General features: G+C 38.5%; 1 protein-coding gene across 2 annotated transcripts in view; it reads left to right on the top strand.

Annotated features, from left to right (window-relative positions):
* The window catches only part of MON2 (MON2 homolog, regulator of endosome-to-Golgi trafficking), a gene marked incomplete at its 3' end in the record, with an annotated part of 69,849 nt that extends 59,521 nt beyond the window's left edge, over positions 1-10,328 (top strand). The window contains exons 30-35 of one of the 2 annotated variants that reach the window (XM_084284396.1): positions 2,773-2,833; positions 4,136-4,259; positions 5,145-5,352; positions 6,196-6,278; positions 8,439-8,581; positions 8,699-10,328. In XM_084284396.1, coding sequence (XP_084140522.1) covers positions 2,773-2,833; positions 4,136-4,259; positions 5,145-5,352; positions 6,196-6,278; positions 8,439-8,581; positions 8,699-8,713 — 634 coding nt within the window. Of the gene's footprint in view, positions 1-2,772; positions 2,834-4,135; positions 4,260-5,144; positions 5,353-6,195; positions 6,279-8,438; positions 8,603-8,698 lie in introns of those variants that run through there. The other variant, XM_084284395.1, reaches the window with a different exon arrangement.
* Between the last annotated feature and the right edge of the window lie 13,345 nt (positions 10,329-23,673).

Genomic DNA, 23,673 nt, shown 5'->3' with positions numbered 1-23,673 from the left:
TATTGTCATAATCGTCAGAACTGAACATTAGCTGTAGGTGTGCAGATTGGACTCCAGGTGACTCGTGGTAAGCACCCAGGAGACAGACAAAAAGAAACCTACTTTGCAAAAATCTCTTACTTGACTTGGTCAGCATCATATAGGAGCACTGAGAGGGAAAAAATAAAAAAAAAGCTGTTATCCAAACTCACCAGATTTGAATGTGACTTAGAAGACTCCAGCCTTTCATGAAAATGAAAGTGGGGTAGAGAAGACAGGCCCAGATGAGTACCCCTATAAAAAAAAATAAAAAACGCTGGCACAGGTCCATGGTCATATATTTAGCAGCTGCTTTGCCAGTGAACAACAAAAAAAGACCTACCTCCGAACTACCCACTGCACACGTCTGCTCTTTCCTGGGGGTGGAGGAAAAACTCAAAAATATGGGGGTGGAGGAAAAAAAGGGGTTGTGCAGAGGCAGTTTGGAAAGGAGCCAAAGGATGCCGGTCTGCTTGCCGCTGCCATACTTCGCTGCTCCCTCACGCACAGGCCAGCTCGGTTCTTTGTTCAGCCCAGGGCTCTGTTCTCCTTGCACCTGCCTGTGTGCTGCAGTAAATCAGGCAGGGAAAGTGGCAGATTGGCCATCTCATTTCCCTTCCTTTTCAGTAGTGACCATCCTGTGTACTTAATCAGATGGTTTCTCTAGAGAAAATAAGGCATCATCTAATTTAAGATGCATTGCAACGTGCAAATGTACGCTACAGTAGCAAGTTGAAGTACCACAGGCAATCTTAATTCCAGTATTTCTAACCCTTCCTTTCAAGTGGTCAAATTTCCAAGCTGTTGCTCAGCTTGAAGATTTTAAAATGTTATTTTTACAGTTATTTTAAAAAAGGCAAAAAGTCAAATTATGGGAAAAGGGGATCATTTAATCTGTGGAACTATATTGAATTTTTATAGCTCCTCGTCTCTGATTTTTGTTGCTAATGCTGTGAGTCATTCCATTAGCTCGAAGAAAGTTACCTTCCAGGCACGTCAGACGCTACAGGGACACTGAACCCACAGTCCAGTGAGTTTTGCAATTGTCTTTAAATTTCAAAGGGACATATGTGGAGATTTTGACTTCTGCTCTATGCCAGAAAAATGAGGAGAGCATAACTAGGTCAGAACAGACAGGTATCTAGATCTCTATGCTGTTTTGGAGGGATTACCAGGCTATCTACTGAAGAGCACAAGGTGACCACAGAGCGACATTTTCATGAGTTCCTTCAACCTCCCAGTTTCTATAGCTCAGGAAGTTTCTGTACCACAGGTTGTCATCATCTCTAAATTGGTTTTTCTTTTAATAATTTGGCTATTTTGAATCTGTGTATATTTTAGCAAACAAATCCCATGATACAGGATTATAAACAACGTCTTTCAGAGTTTCTGTCATGTGAAGTACCTCCTTTGATTTTTATTTTTGTTAATCTTTTTTCTCTGAACCTGCTGCTTAGTTCTCTGCCTTCAGTGCCTTACTTGTCAGCAGAAATTATATTTAAAGTACTTAATTTGTATTAGTGAAAACAGTACAGTGCAGTAGGAGCAGGTCGGTAAAGCAATGATAGACTCATAAAATCATAGAAGCTCATGATAGAATCATAAAATCATTAGGGTTGATGAGGACCTGTTAGCCACAGAGTGCTCACTTCAGGTGCTTTATTTTGGAGTGGTTCTAGTCTGGCTTCCTGTCAGGCAAATGTCTTCTGGAGCTTAGAGCTGTAGCCTTTTGGTTTGATTTCATCAAAAATGAATTCTGTTCAGTGCACTCTGAGAACCTAAGTTTGTAAACAGGGAAGTCTGAAAGATGAACTTGAAAATCCCATATGGGATCCAAACTAAAAGACTGATGAAGGCACATCAGCAGAAATACTCAATTGACTAGTAGAAAGCCCTTACTCTTTCTGTCCTGCTGAGGAGCTTGGCCCAGTAACTCAACAGTAGCATTGTCCAGCAAAGGAAAGAGAATTTGAATCCACATAATAACATAGGATCTTTTAGGTTAACATAGGATCTTGTAAAGGATGGGGCAATATTCCTGGTTGAATTACTTCTGGACATTTTACCTGTAAATAGATTTTTATATATCATGGAAGAATTGCAGAAAGTTCTGAAATTCTTCAAAATTATTCTCTGTAAAATAGATTTCTCTCTTCCTAAAATTGATTATGAATGAGAATAAGTATCAGTTATCAAGAAAAGAGACAAAATAATGTCCTGTTAATGAAAAGTGTGTTTCTTTAACACAAAAGAAAATGTAAAATTAGTTATTTTTCAAATAACTGCTGAAAATCAAAAATCTCTTCTGCATAGTGAGAGGAAAAACTAAAAACTAATGAACTGCGATGCCTACGTGATACTTTTGCAGATGCATCTAAACTATTGTTACAACTTTTGCACATATAAGACAAAAGAGATTATTTTGACATTCATGTGAAAAATGGTGTTGGTGTTGCAAGTCCTTGTGGTGGTTTTACCCAGTACAGTCCTTAAACAGGTCCATCAGCTGAAACTCTTCAATTTAGTGCTTATTGCTGTTTCCCTTAGAAAATTTTTTAGCATTATTACATTTTATTAGATTATTAGATTATTTATTATTAGATTATTTCGATTTTATTCTAAAATGTTAATAATTATCATATAACAGTACCAACTTGATGCATGTAATAACTTTAAATGTACTGTATTTTCTCTTGTTTAGCTGTACACATTATGTGAATTTAAAAGTATAATGTAGTATGTTGTTTTTTTTAGTACACCTCCTGATAATCTCTCAATCCAAGAATTTCAGAAGAATGAGAGTATTGATGTTGAGGTAAGGAGACTATAGCAAATGTCTTACACTGTAAATGTACGGAATAGTGACATTCACAGGTAGCGTTTAGTTCCTAAATAATTTTTGGAAAAGTTTCCCATTCATTATTTTTTTGAGATTTTTTTTTTCCTTTTGAAAATGAGACAAGAAATTCAGAGGCTCAGAATTTGGCTGCTTCAGGGCTGTGTAAAGGATAGAAAGCTTCATGCCAAAAACTTGTCCACTTGAGTTCAAAACAGCATTGAGTGGAAAAAACAGAAAAACAGAATGTCTTTCTTTCTCTAACCCATTATCTGATTCTTACTTATTATGTTATGCCAAGCAATTATACAGGTAATTGTAAACCAAAGGAAGCTGATGACTGAGCCTAAAATGAATGCTTTCTGTGTTGAGGGGTGGCATTCATTGTTGCTGTCCAGATGTGTTCTCAGTGCTAAAAACCTTGTGCATAAATGGAGAAATGATGTCTTGTTTGTGCAGTACAGAGACCACTGCACTTGTAAAGGAAATCATGCTTGATTGGATAACACCGAAGAAAATTAAGGAAGATAATACTTGGAGTGAAGAGGGACTGGATCCTCCTTTACTCCAGGACAAAGAGATGTGTTAGATCAGGGATGGTTTACAGAGGAAAGGGAATTGCAGAGAAGGCATGGCAATGTCTATGGGTTTGATCTCCTGTTATCTCTCCAGAACAGATAGGATGTGAAGATTTCTGGATAAAAAGTCTGAACAATTCTGTCTGCAGTGTGCAGAACAATGAAATCTAATGCATTAACTTAGGGAGATCTAAACCCACTTTGTTCCTGTGTGTGAGCATCAAGACCAACAATAACAGCATTTCAGTTAACGTGCCTTGCTTTTAGGCTTGTTTAGATGATAATAGCTCACATGTTGTGTTTCACTGATGTCATGTTGTAAGCCTGTGATATATGTGCTAATGTCATAGTGAGGATATTGAATTGGGTGGAGGGAGATTTCTAATGTCAGATCTTCTCTTTTCAAAACTGTAAAGAATGTACTTGAAGAACATACTTGAAATGTCAGTGGAAATCTGAATGATAACTGCTTCAGAAACTCAGAAATAGGGAAAAAATGAAGTTTATTAGTCTGAGTTTAATCTGTTACACACAAATCCACGTTTTTAGGGGTATTTATAAATTATAAAACCTATCATTGGAATATTTTGTGAAATTACACTAGGCATGTCTCTTTTGTTTGCTGTTTCTTTTGCTTTCTACTAGAATTGCAACTTTAATATTCAGAAAACCAATATAAATTTATTTAATTAATTTATTTTAGGTGGTGCAGCTTATTAGTACAGAGATACTACCGTATGCTAATTTTATTCCTAAGGAATTTGTTGGTCAAATAATGACTATGCTCAATAAAGGCTCGATACACTCTCAGTCATCCTCATTTACAGGTATGGTAGCTGAATGACAAAAGATACAGAAAATGATGTTTAAATCTACTAGAAAGTAACAAAAATGTTGGCAGTACATATTCTAATAAAGACTTGAAATTCCATGACATGTATATGCTATAGTCTATTTAATATGCAGCCTGTTTTTATAAACTATATTTTGTCTCATGGAAGCTGCAGAACATTCCTTGCAATTTTTAAAAATTATTTCCTTACTTTTTGGTCAGTATCATGTAAAATATTGTATTTGTGTTTTTTTTTTTATAGTCTTTTCTGAACTTTCTGCATAATTTGTTTTCTGTTATGCCAGCTGCAATTGTTGACAGTAATTTCAGGCAATTGTTAGACAGACATGATACCCAGTTCTTAAAAATTAAATGACTGTAGCATAACTATATATTGTACCCAACCAGATATGCTCTCTGCCTTTAAAAAAAATTTGCATATATATATATATATATATCTTGAAAGATTAAAAAAAAAAAAAAAAGACATAAAGCATTACAGAAAAAAATATTTGGATTGTACAGTACCAGATATTAGTAATGGTGATGTGGAACTGGGGTTGCCATTACCTTTTTCTTAAAATAAATAAATAAATAAATTTGCTTGAATGTGTTTTGTTATTAAAGCAGTGTTAAGTAGGTGACATGCTGCTGAATGTATTGAATATTCTTTTATTTCTTGAACTGTTGTGAATATTGCAGTCGCTTTTTCTCACAATGTGTTCTTAATATCTGTCAATATCACTGTTAATCTTACTATCTTTTTTAGTACTACAGGAGTGATAATCTTTTTGCAAAGTATTATTAACTGATTGAAATGCAACATTTTGGGTTTTGGCATGCACACTGCACAATTAAATATGATGTTTTACTTTGACAGAAGCAGAAATAGATATTCGAATGAGAGAGGAGTTCTCTAAGGTGTGTTTTGAAACACTGCTCCAGTTTTCATTCAGTAATAAAGTCACAACTCCTCAGGAAGGCTACATCTCTAGAATGGCACTTTCTGTGCTCTTGAAAAGGTCACAGGATGTATTGCATCGCTACATAGAAGATGAGAGATTGAGTGGCAAATGTCCTCTTCCACGGTATGTTCAATGTCTTTAGGAAATGAAGGGTATTCCCACTACTTTATGGGAAGAAGGATGCATTCAAAATATGTCTCAGTCATGTGTTTGTTAGGGGTGTGGGGTGTGGGTGTTTTAGGTTTTTGTGAAATTTAAAGCCTAAGAAATGCATGGGAAATATTATAAAGAAATGCTGATATCAAAATTCTGTTGACTGGAAAAACCTTTAAAAACAATGGTCATGCTTAGTGCTGTTACAGAGAAGATAGGGGTATGACTCAGTAATAAATATTTTCAATTACTGAAACAATGTTTCTGATATCTCTGATATTTCTGAAATCTAATTTCCCTTTATTCCTAGCAGAACTATTTATAGTTTCTAAATTGAGAGGTGGAGAGTCTCCTTGAAAATAAGACAAAATATCCAAATAGTAATATTTTGAATCATTATTCGAGTAATTGTTCTGGAAACAGAAAATTGCCCTAAGTACCAGGAAATTCTTTCAAATGGGAACTTATTTAAATTTCAGTTAACTTCAGCTGAAATGTTTTTGAAGCTTTGATCGTGAATGATGGAATTGATTCTTTCCATGTTACAGTTAATCATGTACGTCAGTATTTTCAGTTTGAGATATGTATGCTGTTACTCTTTCTAAACATCAAATTGAAAGCCATCCTAGCTGGCAACAGCTATGATAGTTGGAAAGTTACAGACAAATGATAACCTTATTCTCTTAATACCCTTTTTTCTTGTTAGGCCGCTGTCTTCATTACATTTTTTTTAATGTTGTGTAACTTTGATGGAAAATTTATAGTCTTGAAATAAAAATTAGTAGTTGACTGTTTGCATTTTTCCCTTTGTAGGCAACAAGTAACAGAAATCATATTTGTTTTAAAAGCTGTCAGTACTCTCATAGATTCACTTAAAAAAACTCAGCCTGAAAATGGTAAGTGATTGTTAAACAACCTGGTTCTAAACAATATAAAATCATATCTGCCACAAAGATTTACTTCTTCCTTCCTGTAGTGCTTTTAATACAAATTGGAAAGGAAAGTGTATTCTGTAAGATTCAGTATTGTGTAATTCTATGTATATGTAGGTGGCAGGTAGACAAAAAGTTTTTTTCCCCAGTATAGCTAACATTATAAGGTTCTAAGATATGTTTAATAAATACAAACTTTGAATTTCTGATGTCTTTTATTAGATAGAGCTTTCTGTTTTTTGAAAACAAATTAAACTTCCATAAAATGTTAATAGAATTCTTAAATATATGTAATTGTATTTATTAGTTTTGCTACATTCTTTTTTTTTTTTTTTCTCATGATAACTCTTTAGGCTGCCATGGATCTCATTCCCATAGGTGCACTCTGCAGTAAAAGGGGTGTACCAGTGAAATGAGTGGGCAGGCTGTTAAATACCTAAGCATGAAGTCTTGCTTTCCTTCCCTTTCTGCTGTAGTACCTCCTGCCCCCATAATGCCTACACTCATTGATGCTAAGTGATGCTGTAAATGTTTGACAGATGTATATAAAGGCCTGATTAAAAGAGGGGATCTGAACTTCATTTAGGGGAACGTGTCCTGGTCCTCCTGTCAGCTGCACCTACTGTATGTGTGGGGGGTGCCCACCAGAAAACTCAGTTGGAGATACTAAATCAACTTCTGATAAATAGATACCTTTCTGTTGTACTCATGGCTTGTTTCCCCTTTCCTGAAGTTCCAGATCTTCAAGTTGTTAACAGATGCCTATGAGGAATATTATTAGTATCATCGTACTGCTTAGTGCTGCCTCTTTGCTAAACTAGCTGTGTTGTACTCCACAGCTCTGACAGAATAGCGTATCTATTGCTTCCCTCTACCTCCCTCTTTTTTGATATTGTGAGGAAGGGAAAAAAAACTTGTCAGTCCTGAAACAAAGCAGTCTTTCCAGAAAAACCTAGGTGAGTGGGTTTTCTGAAAGATGTGATGCCTCGTTTGCAGCATCAGTCAGCATGCATGTTGATAGCGCTGTTTCCCAGGCTGACAGCAAAAGGCTGAGGGCAGACGATGCTCAGAGGGCTGGAGCAGCTCTCCTATGAAGACAGACTGAGGGAGTTGGGGTGTTCGTACTGGAGAAGAGAAGGCTTCACCTTATAGTGGCCTTCCGAAAGGGGGCCTGCAGGAAAGCTGGGAAGGGGCTCTTCAAGGGGTGTAGTGACCATTCTGTGAGTCTGCGATAGAACTACTCCAGAGAAGATAAAGTTTTGGGGCTGAAGTGCTAATTTGGCAGGGTTTTGCTTTAGAGGGGTAAAATAGCCAGCTCAGATGGATATGGCCTACTCCCCATATCCATCCTCCTGCAATGAGAGACATTCTTCATTGATCAGCATGTGGTAGTGAGTCCCGAAACTGCTGCATACTTTCTTATAAGAGGGCCACTGGAGAATCACTTCACACCCACTTGTCCTAGCTTTTAATCACATTATTTCTGTAATAAAAATGCTATCTGAAATAAGGGTTTTGTTCTCTCTTGAAGTGAAGTTAAAACAGAGACAAATGAGGAAACTATGTGATAAATAAGATTCATTAACAGTGTTTAATTTCACTTGTTGGACTATAATATATATAGTCCGACATATCCATAATATACCATGGATATTCCTGTGTCCTGGTGCAGTGTTTCTCCCTCTGCTTTCTATATTTCTTATAGCCTGGATTGCTTTGAAATTAGTAGGCCTCATTAATGACATTTCCAAAAGTGAAACGTGTCCAATTCAGCTTCCTACCAACAACTGAGAAAAGCAGGCAGAAAATGTATGTGTGTTACGGACTAAACAAAAGTAGCATCTTCAATTTGTCAGTTATTCTTCATCCAGAAAACACAGTTAATGAACTGTGTAGAAACACAAGTGTGTGGTACCATTTTATGGATATCCCATCTGGCTTACAGATGCTGCTGCAAAAGAGTATGGCGTTTTCCTGCAAATCCTACATCATGGCTGAGGACCCTGTAGAGATATTTTAGTTTAGGCATCTGTGTGAGTTCTTAACTTACGTGTGTATTTAAAAATGTATTGTAAGAATTTGGATGGTACAAAGTGATCTAATCTGTTCTTTTCTTCATTGCAGTTGATGCTAACACATGGGCGCAAGTTATTGCCTTGTACCCGACTTTAGTAGAATGTATCACCTGCTCCTCCTCAGAAGTGTGCTCTGCTCTGAAGGAGGCACTTGTTCCCTTTAAGGACTTCATGCATCCACCAGCATCCAAGGTACAGAACGGAGAGTCTTGACCCCATAAAACTTTTCTTCTTTTTTTTTTTTTTTTTTTTTTTTTTTTTTTTTTTAATTTTTGAAGGAAAAAAGTATCCAAAAATGTTTGTTCCCAGGTGAAGTTTCTCTGAGGAAATCTCTTGTGACTAGTACTTGGCAACTGATGTTGACTGCCTTTTAACTGTACTAACAAGAGCTCAGTAATTCATGAGTACAGGCTATATCTCAAAGGTTCCAGAGTGAGTAGCAGTGCAAACCTTTAATAAATTTAACTGAGTAGTTGGAATCATTTATAATCTAATGTACTTGCTACAGTATCTTGAAGTGGTGATTGAAAAGTGGGCTTATGTACAGCTTGTTGTGTATGTGTTAATGATGTAATTAAAAATATTTCAATTCAGTCAGATTTATTAGGCTGGTGTTTTGCACCCTTTTTTGAAGTACGAATTGTACTAAAATTTTATGCAAGATGGTACTGTAACATTCCATATATCTGTAACCAGCCTTTGTAAACAAAGGGAACTGATATACTTGTGTGTATAATAAATGGTACAGTTCTGTATAAAATAGTTGCATTTATTATTTAAATTCTTTTTAAAATATTGATAATGTTAAATGCTTGAAAATGTATTTATTATAAGTTGTATGCTTGCATTTTTACTTACAGTTTGCCTTCTAAATTGCCAGATATGATCATTCATATCTGATCATGTTCTTAGTTTCTGCTTAATTGAATGTAACTTCTCTGTGGCCATTGAACATCTAAATGAAGAGGTCATACGACAAAACATTGCAGCAAGCAGTCAGTAGCCTGCTGATCTCAAACTTCAAAGTAGTTGACCTGAAATAAGTTTGAATATGCAGAAATCCACTGTAGCACTTCGACACTACCATACCTCACTTCATAATATATTTAAGATGTTTGTTATACTCAAATCTATCCATTTTTGTAGTTGCAGCCTTGCTTTAAGAAAAAAAATACTTGGGGGTCATTAGCCTTTTTTGACCTTACTTGCAGATATCATAGTCTTTGAATCATGACCCAAGGAAGGTGATTTCAAATATCTGAAATAACTTGGCTGTAATATTTTGTTCAATAATTTTAAGTGCTTTGTTTTGTAATGTCTTTTAACCCAAATTGTTCTAACCTTTTAATTATATACTGTCTGATATAAAACCATGAGAAGTGTATTTTTGAAGTTAGCTACTCATTTAGAAGTGCAGTAAAATTTGTCATTAAATAAATGTGAATTTTCTTTCACTTTCACATAATACACAATTAAAACACTTTTAATAGTATTGTTTTTAAAGTTTGTAACATAGCATTTAAATTTTTATTTAAAGAATTATTATCTCAATAATGTTTCACCTGTATTCACATATTTTTTAAGCTGTGATGTGAAAGCACAAATGCCAAATGTTTTGAGAGAAAAAAAGACAGGTGCCTTTCTATTGATTTCAGAGCTTACCTTTAGGTTTTTGTTCCTTGACGTCTTTTGTAGATATTAAAAGTGATTATCATGCATAAGAAGTGGTATTTATATGTTTGCTTTACTATTTGCTGACTAAAGAGATACTAATTTGTATATGTGAGTATATGTAGAATTTGTAGGAGCTTCAAGTGAGTGTGTGAGGAACTGGTCAGGGTTAGAAATACCCCATGTGAACGATGTTACAAAGCACAGCTTTGAAGAGCTCGCTCCCCTAAGACTCCAGTTTACGATCCTTTTAAAAAGGACATTAAAGAGGCTTCAAGAACTTGCACATATGTCTTTGACAGCATGGCATGGAACTTAATCTTAAAGTGTGGATAGTTTTTAAAGAACACACATTTTACATTAAAGAAACAAACACTTTCCATTAGTAGAATTTAAATCAAAATAGCCTGTTTGGAGAAGCTGTTCCAGTATACTGCAGACCTTGGTTCCTGGTACAAATAATAATGTTATGCTCTGAAATTGAAAACCATGCAACTGTTCTACTACTTAGTGAAAGATAAGACAATTCCTATTAGGTCCTTAAAGAAAAAAGAACAGGGTGTCACGCGGTGCAAGGGTATTCATTTGTTTTAAAATCTGCCTATCTACTAAAAATTCTGGCAAGAGGCATGCAGACCAAACTGTGGATGAGTTTGTTTCCAATTAATTTCTAATTGTTTTTGTCAGTGATAACACAGATACATTCTGTCTTAATGAAGCATATCTTCATCCTTTATCTATATTTTAAACAGAGGGTATGTGGGTGTGGAAGTCATACTCGGCTCTAAAGCTTAGATTACTTTACGACCCATGGATATTAATCTTCTAAAGACTGAAGCAAACTACCAATCAGCTAAACTTCCTTCCTTTCCTCTTAATTACCACATGAAAAATATTTATTCTATTTGAGGCATGTTTTGGACATACAAGTAAAGGCTGAACATACTCAAACTGCTTTCTTGTATTTTGTATAAGTAGTTAGAAAACTGAAAGCAAAGGTAACTGGTTTAGAAAATATGTTTTTCATTGACTAATTTTGTTTGTGAATAAGAATTATTCTATTTTCTGTGCTTTCTTCTCCAGCACTCAGAATTTCCTCCAACTTTGAAGTGTCAGATTATTGTTTCCATTTGTACTTTTGGCTAAATATTCTTAGGGCCTCTTTGATGCGAACAGAATTTTTTGAATATTCAAATCGCATATTTTGATGTCCATTCCTAGCAAGACAAATCTTGTTAATTAATTTAATTAATGCTGCCCATCGTGTAAACCCATGTGCTCAATTCTGTAGGTTTGCCTAGGCATGTGAAATAAAGCAAATAGACATTTTCAGGATTGGGGTCTGCATTGTGTTGCTGAGATCATCTAGAAAGGGGGCTCAGCTGATTGTACAGAAATACGTCAGCTGGAAGTTAGGGGATACACATTAATTGCTGAATGTAATGGCATTCTTCAGCTTTTTTCTTCTTCTCCTCCCCAGTCTTAAAGATTCATATTGGGAATCAAAAGAAAAAATGTGAGGGTCTTCTGCATTATTACAAGGTCCATATCAAAATTTTGGATTATTTGGGAAAACTTGTATGTCTCCGTGCCAAGGGATTCGAGGGGATGCCTCAGTGTACACAGGGATTTAAGATGATGTAAGTAGCTCTAAGAAAAAGGAATAGATGGCTCAAGCTGGGAATTTTTAATGAAAAAAATATTTGTAGTAGTGACATATAGTAGTTAATTTGTATATCATCAGACATGCTTATCTACCAGGGCATCCATTTTGTTCCCTTGTACATCTGCTTGCTTCCCTACTTGCTCTTATCAGTGTCTTGTAGAAGGTTCACAGCATCACAGGGTGGATGAGGTGGGAAGGAACCTCTGGAGGCCACCTGGTCCAACCCACCTGCTCAAGCAGGGACACCTCGAGCGGGTTGCCCAGGACCATGTCCAGACTGCTCCGAGAAGGAAGATTCCACATCATCTCTGGACAGCCTGTGCCAGTGCTCAGTTACTTGCACAGTAAATAAGTGCTTCCTGATGTTTAGATGGAACCTCTTCTGTTTCAGTTTGTGCCCACTGCCTCTTGTCCTAGCACAGGGCACCACTGAAAAGAGCCTAGCTCTGTCTGTGCACCCTCCCTTCGGGTATTATTGTACATTGATAAAAGTCCCCTGAGCTTTCTCTTCTCCAGGCTGAGCAGCCCCAGCTCTCTCAGCCCTTCCTCATAGGAGAGGTGCTCCAGGCCTTTGATCATCTTGGTGGCCCTTTGTTGGTCTCATTCTGGGGAGTCTAGACCTGGACGCATAACTCCAGGTGTGGCCTCACTAGTGATGAATATAGGAGAAGGATCACCTCTCTCAACCTGCTGGCAATGCAATGCCTGATGCAGCCCAGGACACCATTAACCTTAACGGCAAGGACACATTGCTGGCACATGTTCAACTTGGTGTCCACCAGGACTCCCAGGTCCTTTTCTACAGAGCTGCTGTCCAGCCGAGTGGCCTGCAGTGTGTACTAGTGCCTGGAGTTGTTACTCCCCAGGTGCAGGACTCTGCACTTCTCCTTGTTGAGGTTCCTATCAGCCTATTTCTCCAGCCTGGCCAGGTCCCTCTGGATGGCAGCACAGCCCTCTGGTGTATCTGCTGCTGTTCCTGGTACGTTACAAGACATTAAGCCACGTGAAATACATGGTCACTATTAATTACACCTGCAAGTCGGTGTGATTGAGATACTTCAACAATTTATCATTATATTCTTTTTTTTTTTTTCTCCACCAACACCTAGGTTGTTTCTTCTTGCCAGATGGCAAACCTTCAGGTAGCTGGCCTTGAATTTTTCAGGCAAGATACTTTTAGCGAGATCAATGCATATTTTTTCCCCTTCAGTATATCTCTACACATGGCAAACACAAGTCCTAGTCAGCAACATACGTGTATTTTATGGAAAATTGTTTAGATGTTCGGGATACTGCTGTTGTTGGAAAGGAAAAAAACAAAGCAAAACAACAAGAACAAAAAAAAAGCACATTTTCTCCTTATCTGTTTCTGTACAGCTCATTTCTGTGTCTTTCACTGTTTGTTCACATCGAATTTGCAGCTTGCTATTTGTTTCCTGTTGTGGGCAGTCATCTTCTGCAACCTTCAGTTTGAATCCTCATAAGATGAGGCTCTCCAAGTGAAAGAAGGAAGTGCTGCACACAGTTTCACTGTGAGGGGTGCACATTATGACCCTAGATAGTGCTAAGGATGTTTAGATGGGAGTATTTCAGTTTTCAAAGTGTCAGAAAGTTCCAAATGAGGCAGCTGTGGTGTAGGTTTTGTGGATCCAAATTGGTATCCAGACTAGTGGCAGACACAGGTTACATCCATACAAATACAGTTCCATCAGCAAACTGTTAATTGACAGAGTGTTTGTATTCCCTGAGAAAAGCAAAATGACAGAAAGTAATTAGTTGAATTTCTGCACTGGTTAAAAATTTTCCTCTTAAAACATAGGTTGGTGATAACTTCCAGTAATATTTTGTGCTTTAAAAATGAGATAAATGAATGTACTTTATGGTGTCTTCAGAACCAGTAGGTTGGTTTAATTCATGTTTCATTGTATGCAGTGGAAATTCTACTTCACAAGGGGAAGAAAGATGATCAGCACTGACTGTGTCAAAAGATCATAGTCTGCCACATCTAATTCTTTGGAATGTCCTCAATTGTGTAGCCTCAGACTCCAGTAACTTGGAGTATATCCATAATTCTTGGAAATTGATTTCAGATTACATGATGACAACACTAGGACGCTCTGGCAGTGTCCTTACGTATAGCAGTGCGTTTTGCTGCCATTCTCTTTTATTTTCCTGTTCGGATGTGGTTTTGTTTCTTTTTTTTTTTTTTTTTTTTTTTTTTTACTTCACGATAATGCAAGAAAAAAAAATTGGAATCATTTATAATTGGAGTTAAGATAAAAGCATCCTTCTGTTGTACCTTTACATGTAACTCTACTCATAATTTTTTTCTCTCCTTGTTTTTGACGTTCTCTCCACTTGCTCTGACAAAGGAAAGAAGTAGATCTATGTTTATAATCTATGTTTATAGTTCGCTACGTATGCCCCAGTATTCAGGTAAATTGAATGGAGACCTTGCTTGGTGTAACAAAGTGTGAACTAGCAACTCTACTCAGGGTTCATCTATCTGTTCTTTTCTTCAGCCTAAAGCAATTGTAACAGGCACTGTAGAGTAGTGTTTAGCCTTATTTTTAACATAGCTGTAAAGGAAGATTACAGAAATTCTAATTCTAATTTGTTTTTCTTGCAAATAGTACTTTGCAATTGTACTGTCTGTGATTATTGCACTATATAGGAGTAAATTAAGTAAACATATTAACAACGTTTAACGTTTTTGAAGTAATCTTTACAGTCGTGTGGAATAAAAAGTAAATTCTTTGTAATTCCTATTTCATTTAGGATTTGGGTCACAGAAGTGATGAGGTTCACGAAGCAGCTAAGGCTCTTGTAGCAGTTATTTAGCCTATGTGACTGGATGTCTAGCGGAAGACAAAATATGTATTGGGGAAGCAGAGTGATTTGTTACTTTGCATTGCTTGACACCTTTGTCAGCAATGCAGAAAAAATAAAAATAAATAAATAAATAAAAACAAACAACAACAACAACAAAAAACACTAAAGTATGAATTTCACCTGTTTGTATGTGTTGAAAAGGATATGTATTATTCCACTGGATTTTGATACTACTTTCAGTTGTTCCAAATCTGGCAGTATAAAAGTTTGTTTCTTTCAGATTTGTTCATTTTACTATTCAGGCCAGAAGGACTGCATGAGCTGTGCATATAAGCAGGAATTCATTCCAGCCAAATAGTTGCCCTTTTCTCCCTAAGTTTTTTAGAGCTAGACTTAGAGCTACACATTGCATTATTTTTTTTTTTCCGTTTGGAGAAAAAGTAACCAGTTCCTGCTGGATCATGAATGCAAGGTATTGCAAGTTTTTACCACTAGGAAGTATTCTGGTAGACATTTTATTTCCTGTCTTCCCAAACTAGTTACCAACTGGCTTAAGAATGGGATCTGTTCACAGACATTTGTTTAATCTCTTTAAATGACTTACCAGTAAGTTAATAACTTTTGCTGCATTATCACTTACTATTCTGTGATCTGATCGTTTACTTTAAGACCCCATTTATTGAAGAACAATCAGGTATACCAGTATTCTTTCCTTACCCCTGGGTTTTCTGCCCTTATTTTTCTGACAATACTTTTCTGGTGTGCACTTTTCTTCAGTTGTAAGTTCTGGAAGCAGGGACACCTATTTGTCTACACAGTATTTTGCATATCAGGGCACATGCAGTAAAAATGACTGTAATAGTTCATGTAAAACATATGTTTCATTTAGGGAGTAAATACTCTAGGTTTCACAAGTATGTTTCAGTTATAAACACAGTTTAGTGTGTTTTGCCGTACTAATGCGAGTATATTAGAGGTGTGGTGTTGCCTTCTTGAATGCTGGAATATGTATCAGAAAAGGCTACTCATTTCTTGTGATGAAATACATTAGAACTCAGTATTTCTTTGTTTCTTACAGCCTTTAAGAATTTTATTCAATTGAAAATACAGAGATGATGTAGGCAGGATGTGCAAAAAAACCTCTCTTTAGATTCTGAATTACACAGAAGTCTTTCACCAAAAAAAGGTAAAATTGCATGAAGAGTAGTATTATAAGTAGGCTAGAAAACAGGATTATATCTCAACTGGGAAAATTGTCACCCAAACAGGATGCAGTTCATCCAGATGACTGTAAGATGCTGCACTCAAGTAGCAGTGAGTTTTTTCCATTTAATTTTGCCACCTTTATTGAATAGGAGGCTGAATTTCAAAATAGTTTTGATGGTTTTCCTTAGGAAATTGCTCCAGTATAAAAATGCTTATCTGTGCATACAGCTGTCATTAACACTATCAAAACTAGCTCTGAAAACATGTTTTGCAGCAATGTCTGTTAATAGAAGCATAAGTCAAGTCTAAATATCTTTTTAAACAATTAAAGTTAACATTTTATATAGGCTTTCTCGGCTGATAAATTTCTCTGCATAATCCATAATTTAATATTATAATTTTTAATCTACACAATTATGGTGTAATTGTATTTAAACTATCTAGTCAAAACTTCATTTAGAAAAATGTGTAGTTTTCTATTTTCTGTCAAATAAATACTACTTACCTTCTACTCACTGTTTTAAACTATTTCAACTTAATGGTGTATGTTAAGTCTCAAAGAATTACGATGTATCAAAGACAGGAAAGAATTATTGAAATAAAAACAGCAGTGAGTGCTACTACCAACAGGGTTTTACTTTGTTGCATAGTAGAGTGCATCATATAAAAGAACTACAATGCATTAGTTACCGTTCACATTATTTTTTTTGTGTGTGTGTTGATTATGAAACAGATTTGATTAAAAAAAAAAAAAAAAAAGTACAATACCTGCATGTTTTGGCCTTATCTGAGTATATTTGCTATGCTTTCTGCAGCCAAGAAATGAGTGACCATTGCTCAAATTTCCTTTATTATCTACAGTTACAGAAATTCTCAGATAAACTCATTTTTAAACTCAGTATCATAGGCTTTTCATATTAACACGTTTATTCCCACCAGTGGTCCAGCTGCCCACCTTATGAACTTCTTAAGGAATCTCGTTTGTCAACACGGTAATACTCTTTTCACCTGCAGCATGTTCCCAACAGAAAAGATGTACTAAGCACAGCTACCATCTTACTCTTTGATCAAAAATACTGCAGAGTAGAAACATACTCAAAGGCCTCAGCCTGTTCCTGGAAGTTTAAGGTAGTTGAGGAGGGGCATTGTGTGGTTTATTGTTTGTTTGTTTGTTTTTCCCCCTTAGTTTTGCAGGAGGGATTGCCCATAGGTAAGTAAGAAAGGAAATCACTTTTAAGTCAGATGCCTGTTTGACATTTTCACTGTTTTGTTTTCGCACACCCTGGTCTTCAAGGTGGAGTGATAACTACTGCTCTCTGTGTACAGAATGTCTGCTCTAGACTCGCCATGAGCCAAGCGACTTGGCCATGACCAAATATTTCCATATTTCCAAAGCTGACAGCTTCAAGACTGCAGAGGCTGGCAAGGATGACAGGCTGTTGGGAAGTTGAAAACTTGACATTGCCTTGTCTGCTGTTTTTAATGTTAACTATTTCTTACTTGGAACTGTTAAAGTTGTCTGAAAATTGCTTATTTTTCTGGCTTTCTTGCCAGAGGACTCCCACTTCTTTCCCCATCACATCACAGACTGATGCCTGGTCATATCAGGGAAGGGACTCAGAGGCCCCACCAAAAAAAAAATGGCAGCCAAAACTGGATTGCTACCAACAAAGGGCCTTTAAAAAGCACAGAGAGGAGTCTGGTTTTGATCAACGTCTTTCATAAGGAAGCATGGAAGGGGACTAGGAGTATTATGTATGTAGTACTACTCACGTGTGCATGTACAAAGAACTGGTTTCTGGAGTACATCAGAACTATTACTTAGCATTATACTTACTGAGTATCTGTTCATGCCTCTGGGCTTGGCATTGTAGCATAAGATGGCACTGCCTTACCACTAAAATGAGCCCTAGAGTCTGCAGACAGTACTTCCCTAGAACAAATGAGGAAAGATAAATGTTTATTTTAGAAAAGACTGATTTAAATTAAATATTTTCCCTTAATATATGATGTCCCGTGTTAAAGCTGTGTGTACTATAATCTCTTAAAATTTTAAGCAGTTACATGTTGCCAAAGCCTTAAAGAGAACGCAGTGAATTGATGAACCTAGTGTGCAGCCCTGCCTCTTCAGAGAATAAGAAGCAAGTTTTTGGACAGCTAAACCATGGTCTGTTTGCAGTAGCTGCTTCTTTCAGTTCAATTTCACTTTATCCAGCTCAATTCAAACAACCAGTTTGGAGACAGATTAGGAGTTAAAAAAAAAAAAAAAAAAAAAGTAGAAAGCTTACTTCTCCTCTTCCATGCATAGGATAGATTTGTGAGGGTAAAATGTACTGTGTCTAAAAGCTGGATGCAGTGCTAGCTAGAAACAATTAGTTCTGTCTTCTTTGTAACAATGTGTGTCCTGAATGTATCCAAAACATTCAAAATAGACCACTCTAAGAAATAATTATTTTGAATGCTATTCTCCATATAATTCTACTTTGCATCCAGATAGAGCTCAATGCAAACTAATGAAATGTTAAATAATCAGGAAAGATGTATTCAGAACCATTTTCTGATAAAATAAAATGTAACTAGTTAGAATCTAATAAATAAGCTATTCAATTGTGAAATGTGTAAATGCATTTCCTAATTAGAAAAAGATTGCCAATTCAGTGCAAATACTGTATTTAATTGCAAAACAACATGAAAATAATTGCTAATGAAGTAGTAAACTTTTAGGACGGATAAATACAGATGCAAAATAAGGTAAAAAAAAAAATAGTTCCCTGCTTATTTATCGTTATTAAAAACAGGTAATTCACTGTTTATGGAAAAGATCCACACTCAGGAGACGCTCTTAGCAGAGAGGCAATCTAGAGTATTTGCTTTGAGAAATACAAATTGGAGTAATCTTCTGAGAAACAGGTAACTAAAAGTCTGAGGTCCACCCCAAAATTAACTAGCCTAGCTGTCATTTACAACCAGGGAAGACAAATAGCCAGTCCTACCAGAACATCCATAACGGGCCCCCTGGCTCCTAAAAGAGGCCAGAGAAGTTATTATGTAGAAGTACCAGTACGTGCTATGGGCATGTAGGACAACTACTTTAGACATCTGCTGTTTTATAGCTGATTGTTGGTTTGTTCTTTTTTTTTTTTTTTTTTTTTTCAGTTTACTTTAGGCAGCTCAAAAGAAAATAGTAGAAAAATAGTAACCAAAGTAAACGCAGCTGACCTCCCTACTGCAACGTTGATGGTGCTAAAGTTCTTGTTTTTTTTTTTATTATTATTATTTTTTATTTTTTAATTTATTTTTTTTATCTACCCTAAAAAGCACTTTGTTTGTTTCTTTTAACACATCCTTTGCAAGGGTCTATTCTGAGGTTTGGCTGTTTTTTTTTCCCCCCTCCTATTTGTTGTAACCTGTATGTGTGCCAGAGTAGGATTCTCTGTAGTCATGGCATTAGTCTAAATACTCAGATAAGAATTTTACTATTAGTGTAGAAAATGTGGCCCTTTCTGAACTTTAAACTCTCCTTGCTACTGATCTGCTGTGGTTTTCCATAAATTCCGCAATTTGGATGAGTAAATGACAGTATCAAGTTGTCAGGAGCTCAGTTAACTGAACTGAACATTTCAAGTCCTGCTACATTTTTGCACGATCCTTACCAGAGATTTTATTTTTTAATACATTTAACTGCTGCTTTCAACCCAGTTTCAGGTCAACAAGGTTACAGTTACTTCTGATACATATAACTTGGTGCCTGAATGCTTATTTTTGGCATCTGAATTTCTCACCTCTAAGGGAGATGAGAAAATATTTGCTACTAAGCATGACTTCTTTGAAAGTCTTTACACATTCACAATCTCAGTAAAGAAGACTTGGCTTACTAAAAGTAACCGAGGGCATCAACCCTCAAAATCTTTCAGAGCTGTGCATTACAGGGTGTGGGACAGTGTAAGGGTAGCACAGAGGCGCGTGGCTCCCACAAATGCTGGGGACTGGCAGCTTGCTGCTTGGTGCCCGCATCCATCTGCAGCTTTGTGTGTGTTCTGGCCTTTTAGTTGCTTTCCCACTCCTCTGCAGCATCCACTTTAATAACTTCTTGTTTTCAGATAAATGTAAATCCCCAAAGAAAATATCAGTGTAGTTGTTCTGATTTGACGTATTCTAAATTTGTGAATTATGCTGAGTATCTGCCATTAGCTTTTAGTTTCATTTTAATACATTTCAGTTCTTTTAGTTAATGAATGTAAAAGGTACCTCAATTCAGGAAAAGGAGTCACCAAGACATGAAATACTTCTAGAAAAGTCACTTAACATTATATAGTTGAAATATGCTTATAACAGGAAGGAAAGTTATGGTTTTTGTTGTTGTTGTTTGTTGTGTTTTTTGTTTTGTCTTGTTTTGTTTGTTTGTTTGTGTTTTAAGGCCAAAAAATAACCTGGTCTTAACTAAAAACTAAATATGCTTAGTATGTATATAGGTTTTTTCCACTATTAATAGCTTTTGAAATACAATCTTGGTATAAACAAATCTATCTGAATTTTTGGATAGGGAAAAAAAAAAAAGCCGTGGAACTAGTGAACTTTTGCTTTTCTCCATTTTTTAAAAAATAAACATCTTCTGCCAATCTTAGATTCTTTTCCAGAATTGTTTTTTCATCTGTACACAAACTTAACCGAGTAGGACTAGAGCCTGCGTTTGCTCGGTGCAGCCATTTCTTTGTGATACTTTGCTGCTCCTGAGCCGAAGGGTAGGATCACTGAGTCTTGCTGTCCCCAAGGGAATGTGACTGGTTTAAATGACTTTTAAACAAGCAATCGATGTAACAAACCCTGTTGCCTAATAAAAGTAACAACTTTAAAACGGCCAACTACGGGATCATAATGAAGTATTTCAATCTTTGGCTCTCTGCTTTCTTTAAGGGGGCAGCGTTCTGGCTGCTTTCTGGTCTGACTTTCTCAACTACAGATTTGCTGTGAGTTGTCAGTGCAGGCACGGATTTTATTCTGGGACCCCTTTGTAGGTAGTTTTGCGGTGGGGACTCGGAGGCTATTGTGTTTCACTCAGTGTGGCTGCCGGCTGGGTTATTTCTACATTGTGCATCCCTGGTGCTGGCACCATCTTCCCAAACCGAACTGTGCGTGTGGTTTTTGACTCCGTCAGCCTCCTTCCTCTCGTGTATCTGCATTTATTCTGCTGCCTCCCCCGCGGCCGGCACAGGGCCGGCACAGGGCCCGGGGCTCGCCGCTTCCCCTCACGGACGTCCCCGGTGGGGGGGGGGGGGGTGCCGGGAGCCGCCTCCCGCCCCGCCCGCGGCTTTTCCCGCCTCTCGCGGGGAGCCCCGGATCGAGAGCGGGAGCCTCTCCCTCTCCCTCTCCCCCCGCCCTCCCGCCAGCGTAACGCCCTCCTGCGCAGCGCGGCGGGAAGCGAGGGGCAGAGCTGCGGCGGCGCGGCGCAGCGCCCTTCTGTGAATAGCCCTACCCCCCTCCCCCGCTAAGCCGGCCCGCGCCATCTTGACTACCCGCCGGGGGCAGCGCGTCCCCCCCTTCCCCCCCCCCCCCCCGCCTCCCCTCCCTCTTCAAGATGGCGCCGGCCGGGTGAGTGACACGTCCAGTCACGTGGGGGCGGGTGAGCCCCGGTCCCCCCGCCCCGAGCCATCTCCATGGCTCGGCCGGACACAGGCGGCGGCGGCGGCGGGGGACGGGGACGGAGCCGCGGCCGGCAGCGGGGCCCCCTCCGGCTCCCCCCCGCTTCGTCTGCGGCCTCGGCAAGGCGAGCGGCTCCCCCCCGGCCCCGGGCTGCGGCTCGGCGCCCTCCTCCACAGCGAGGGGGGAGCGGGCGGGGGGCTCGGGGCAGCGGGAAGGGCAGGGCGGGGGGGGGCTGCTGAGGGGGGCTGAGGGGGCTGGGGTGGTGCCTGCCTGCCGTGTGCCTCCTCGCCCCCTTCCCCCGTTTCTGTCTCTCCCCTTCCCTCCCTCCCCTCCCGTCCCCATCTGTTACAGGCTGGCGGAGCCGTGGCTGCTTGGAGCCCACCGCGACCCGGGCTCGGGCTCTGTCACGGCCCCGGGCTGCGGGTCACGCCGGGGAAAGGGCAGCGCTGGGGAGGGAGCTGGGCTGGGCGGGGTTTCCCTCCGCTTTCCACCGTCGGGCGAGAGGAGTCTGGCTGATGTCTGCGGCAGATAAAGGAGACGAGAGGATCATCAAAAGACCCCAGAGCCCTTTTATCTCTCCGTCGCTGCCTCCCGCTACCGCCGTCTGCCTGCTCCGTGCCCCCCTCCCCGGCGGGGCCGGGCGCACCAGGGCCCTGGCTGAGGTAGTAGTTTGTGCTGTTGGTCGGGTTGTGACATTGCCCGCTGTGGAGATAACTGCGCAAGCTACTGCCTTGCTAGTGCTGGTGATGATCAGCTGCAGATGAAGACAATGACAATGGGAATCCCCTTTGTTTTCCCGGGATTGCATGCTGCTGAGGTGGCAGCGATTCCTCCTCCTCCTGCAGGAGCCTAGCCTTGGCCGTGAGACGCGTGGGGTTTGACCCTGTCAGGAGGATGCTGTTTCCTTCGCAGGCTGGATGGAAAACCATTAGTTTCACGCTGCTCGGAGGGCACTCGAATTTGAGCTGAAGAGCGGGTGTCTGCGTGTTTTGTTTTTTTTTTTCTGATGCTTAGACCTTATTATTCACATGGCACCGCTGAAAGGTGGATTTTCTGTTTCGTGAAGACAAGAGATCAATGACTGACTTGTATTTTCTGTGTTCTGAATGTGCAAAACTTGTATGTGTGATCCTAAATGCTCTTATTTGAACAGTAAAAATTCTGAGTGTCTAGCAAAAGTGAAAATATGTAAATTATTGCTTTCTTTACATTGAAAAGATAGTTGTTTTACAGTATAGTTGACTAATTGTACAGCTTGGAGCTAACAATTTTTATAGGTGAACTTTTGAGATGTTTTTTCATGTATTTTGATTTACTTATTGTGAAAAGCAAACCCATGAATCTGCTACTGTGAATTGATTAAAATTGCTGGTATGTTTGTAGTGATGGCTAAGGGTATCCTTTTGATTGAACTTTAGTGTGTTGACCACCTATTACAATGGCTTAAACTTGAAATGCATTAAAACATTTACAATAAATGTGCATGACTGTCTCTTATGTTTTTAAAAATGAGAGTTAACATTCCAGTAATTAAAAGATCTGAGTGCAATTAGGTGATGGTTAATCCACTGAGTGCATAGTGAAAGTTAAAGCTATAGCTAAACGCTTCAAGATAAGTTGGTGCCGTAGTACTGGATCTAATTCACAGATCTAATGTATTTATAATACTGGGAAGAGTTGGGTGAACTTACAGATATTTCAGTTTCTTTGCCTCATTTTTGAAGTGTTCAAACTCTATGGGTTTAGACCATATGTAAAGGTTGCTCTTTCTCCTCTGCTGAATGTGAAGGGCCCTGCAGAATGTAGGGAACGTTGTTCTTGCTGACAAATTTTATTTGATAATACTTTATTTGTGTGCTGTGCAATGGGTTGTCTGGTAATTCAAGCTCTGCTATAACTTAAACTTCTGAAAAGCTGCATGTCCTCATGCTCACTAATAACATGTTGAGTGCTCTTGCTTGTAGATTCTCTTTGGGGGGGGGAGCTATCATAGTTGTTGACCATCCACAAACTTAAACATACCCTGGCTTTTTTCCCACCGTAACTGAAAAGGGTGTTAGGATACAATAGATGCCTGCTTTTCCTACCCAAAGAAACATTTCCCAAACAGAGCCCCTTGAGGTTTGCTCTGGAAGTTACGGTGGTATTTTCACCCTCTACCTTTAGGCATCTATTTTAACTGGCTAATCCACCAGTCCCTCTCTCCTCAGTGGAGGAGGCAGAGCTAGATCCTTGATGCAAATGATGCTTTCAAGTGCCCTAACATAAT

Source organism: Netta rufina, assembly GCF_964035555.1.
Source record: "Netta rufina genome assembly, chromosome: 1".
Lineage (NCBI taxonomy): Eukaryota > Metazoa > Chordata > Aves > Anseriformes > Anatidae > Netta > Netta rufina.
Note: the sequence above shows the minus strand (reverse complement) of the source record. Positions and strands in the feature narration are given on the sequence as shown.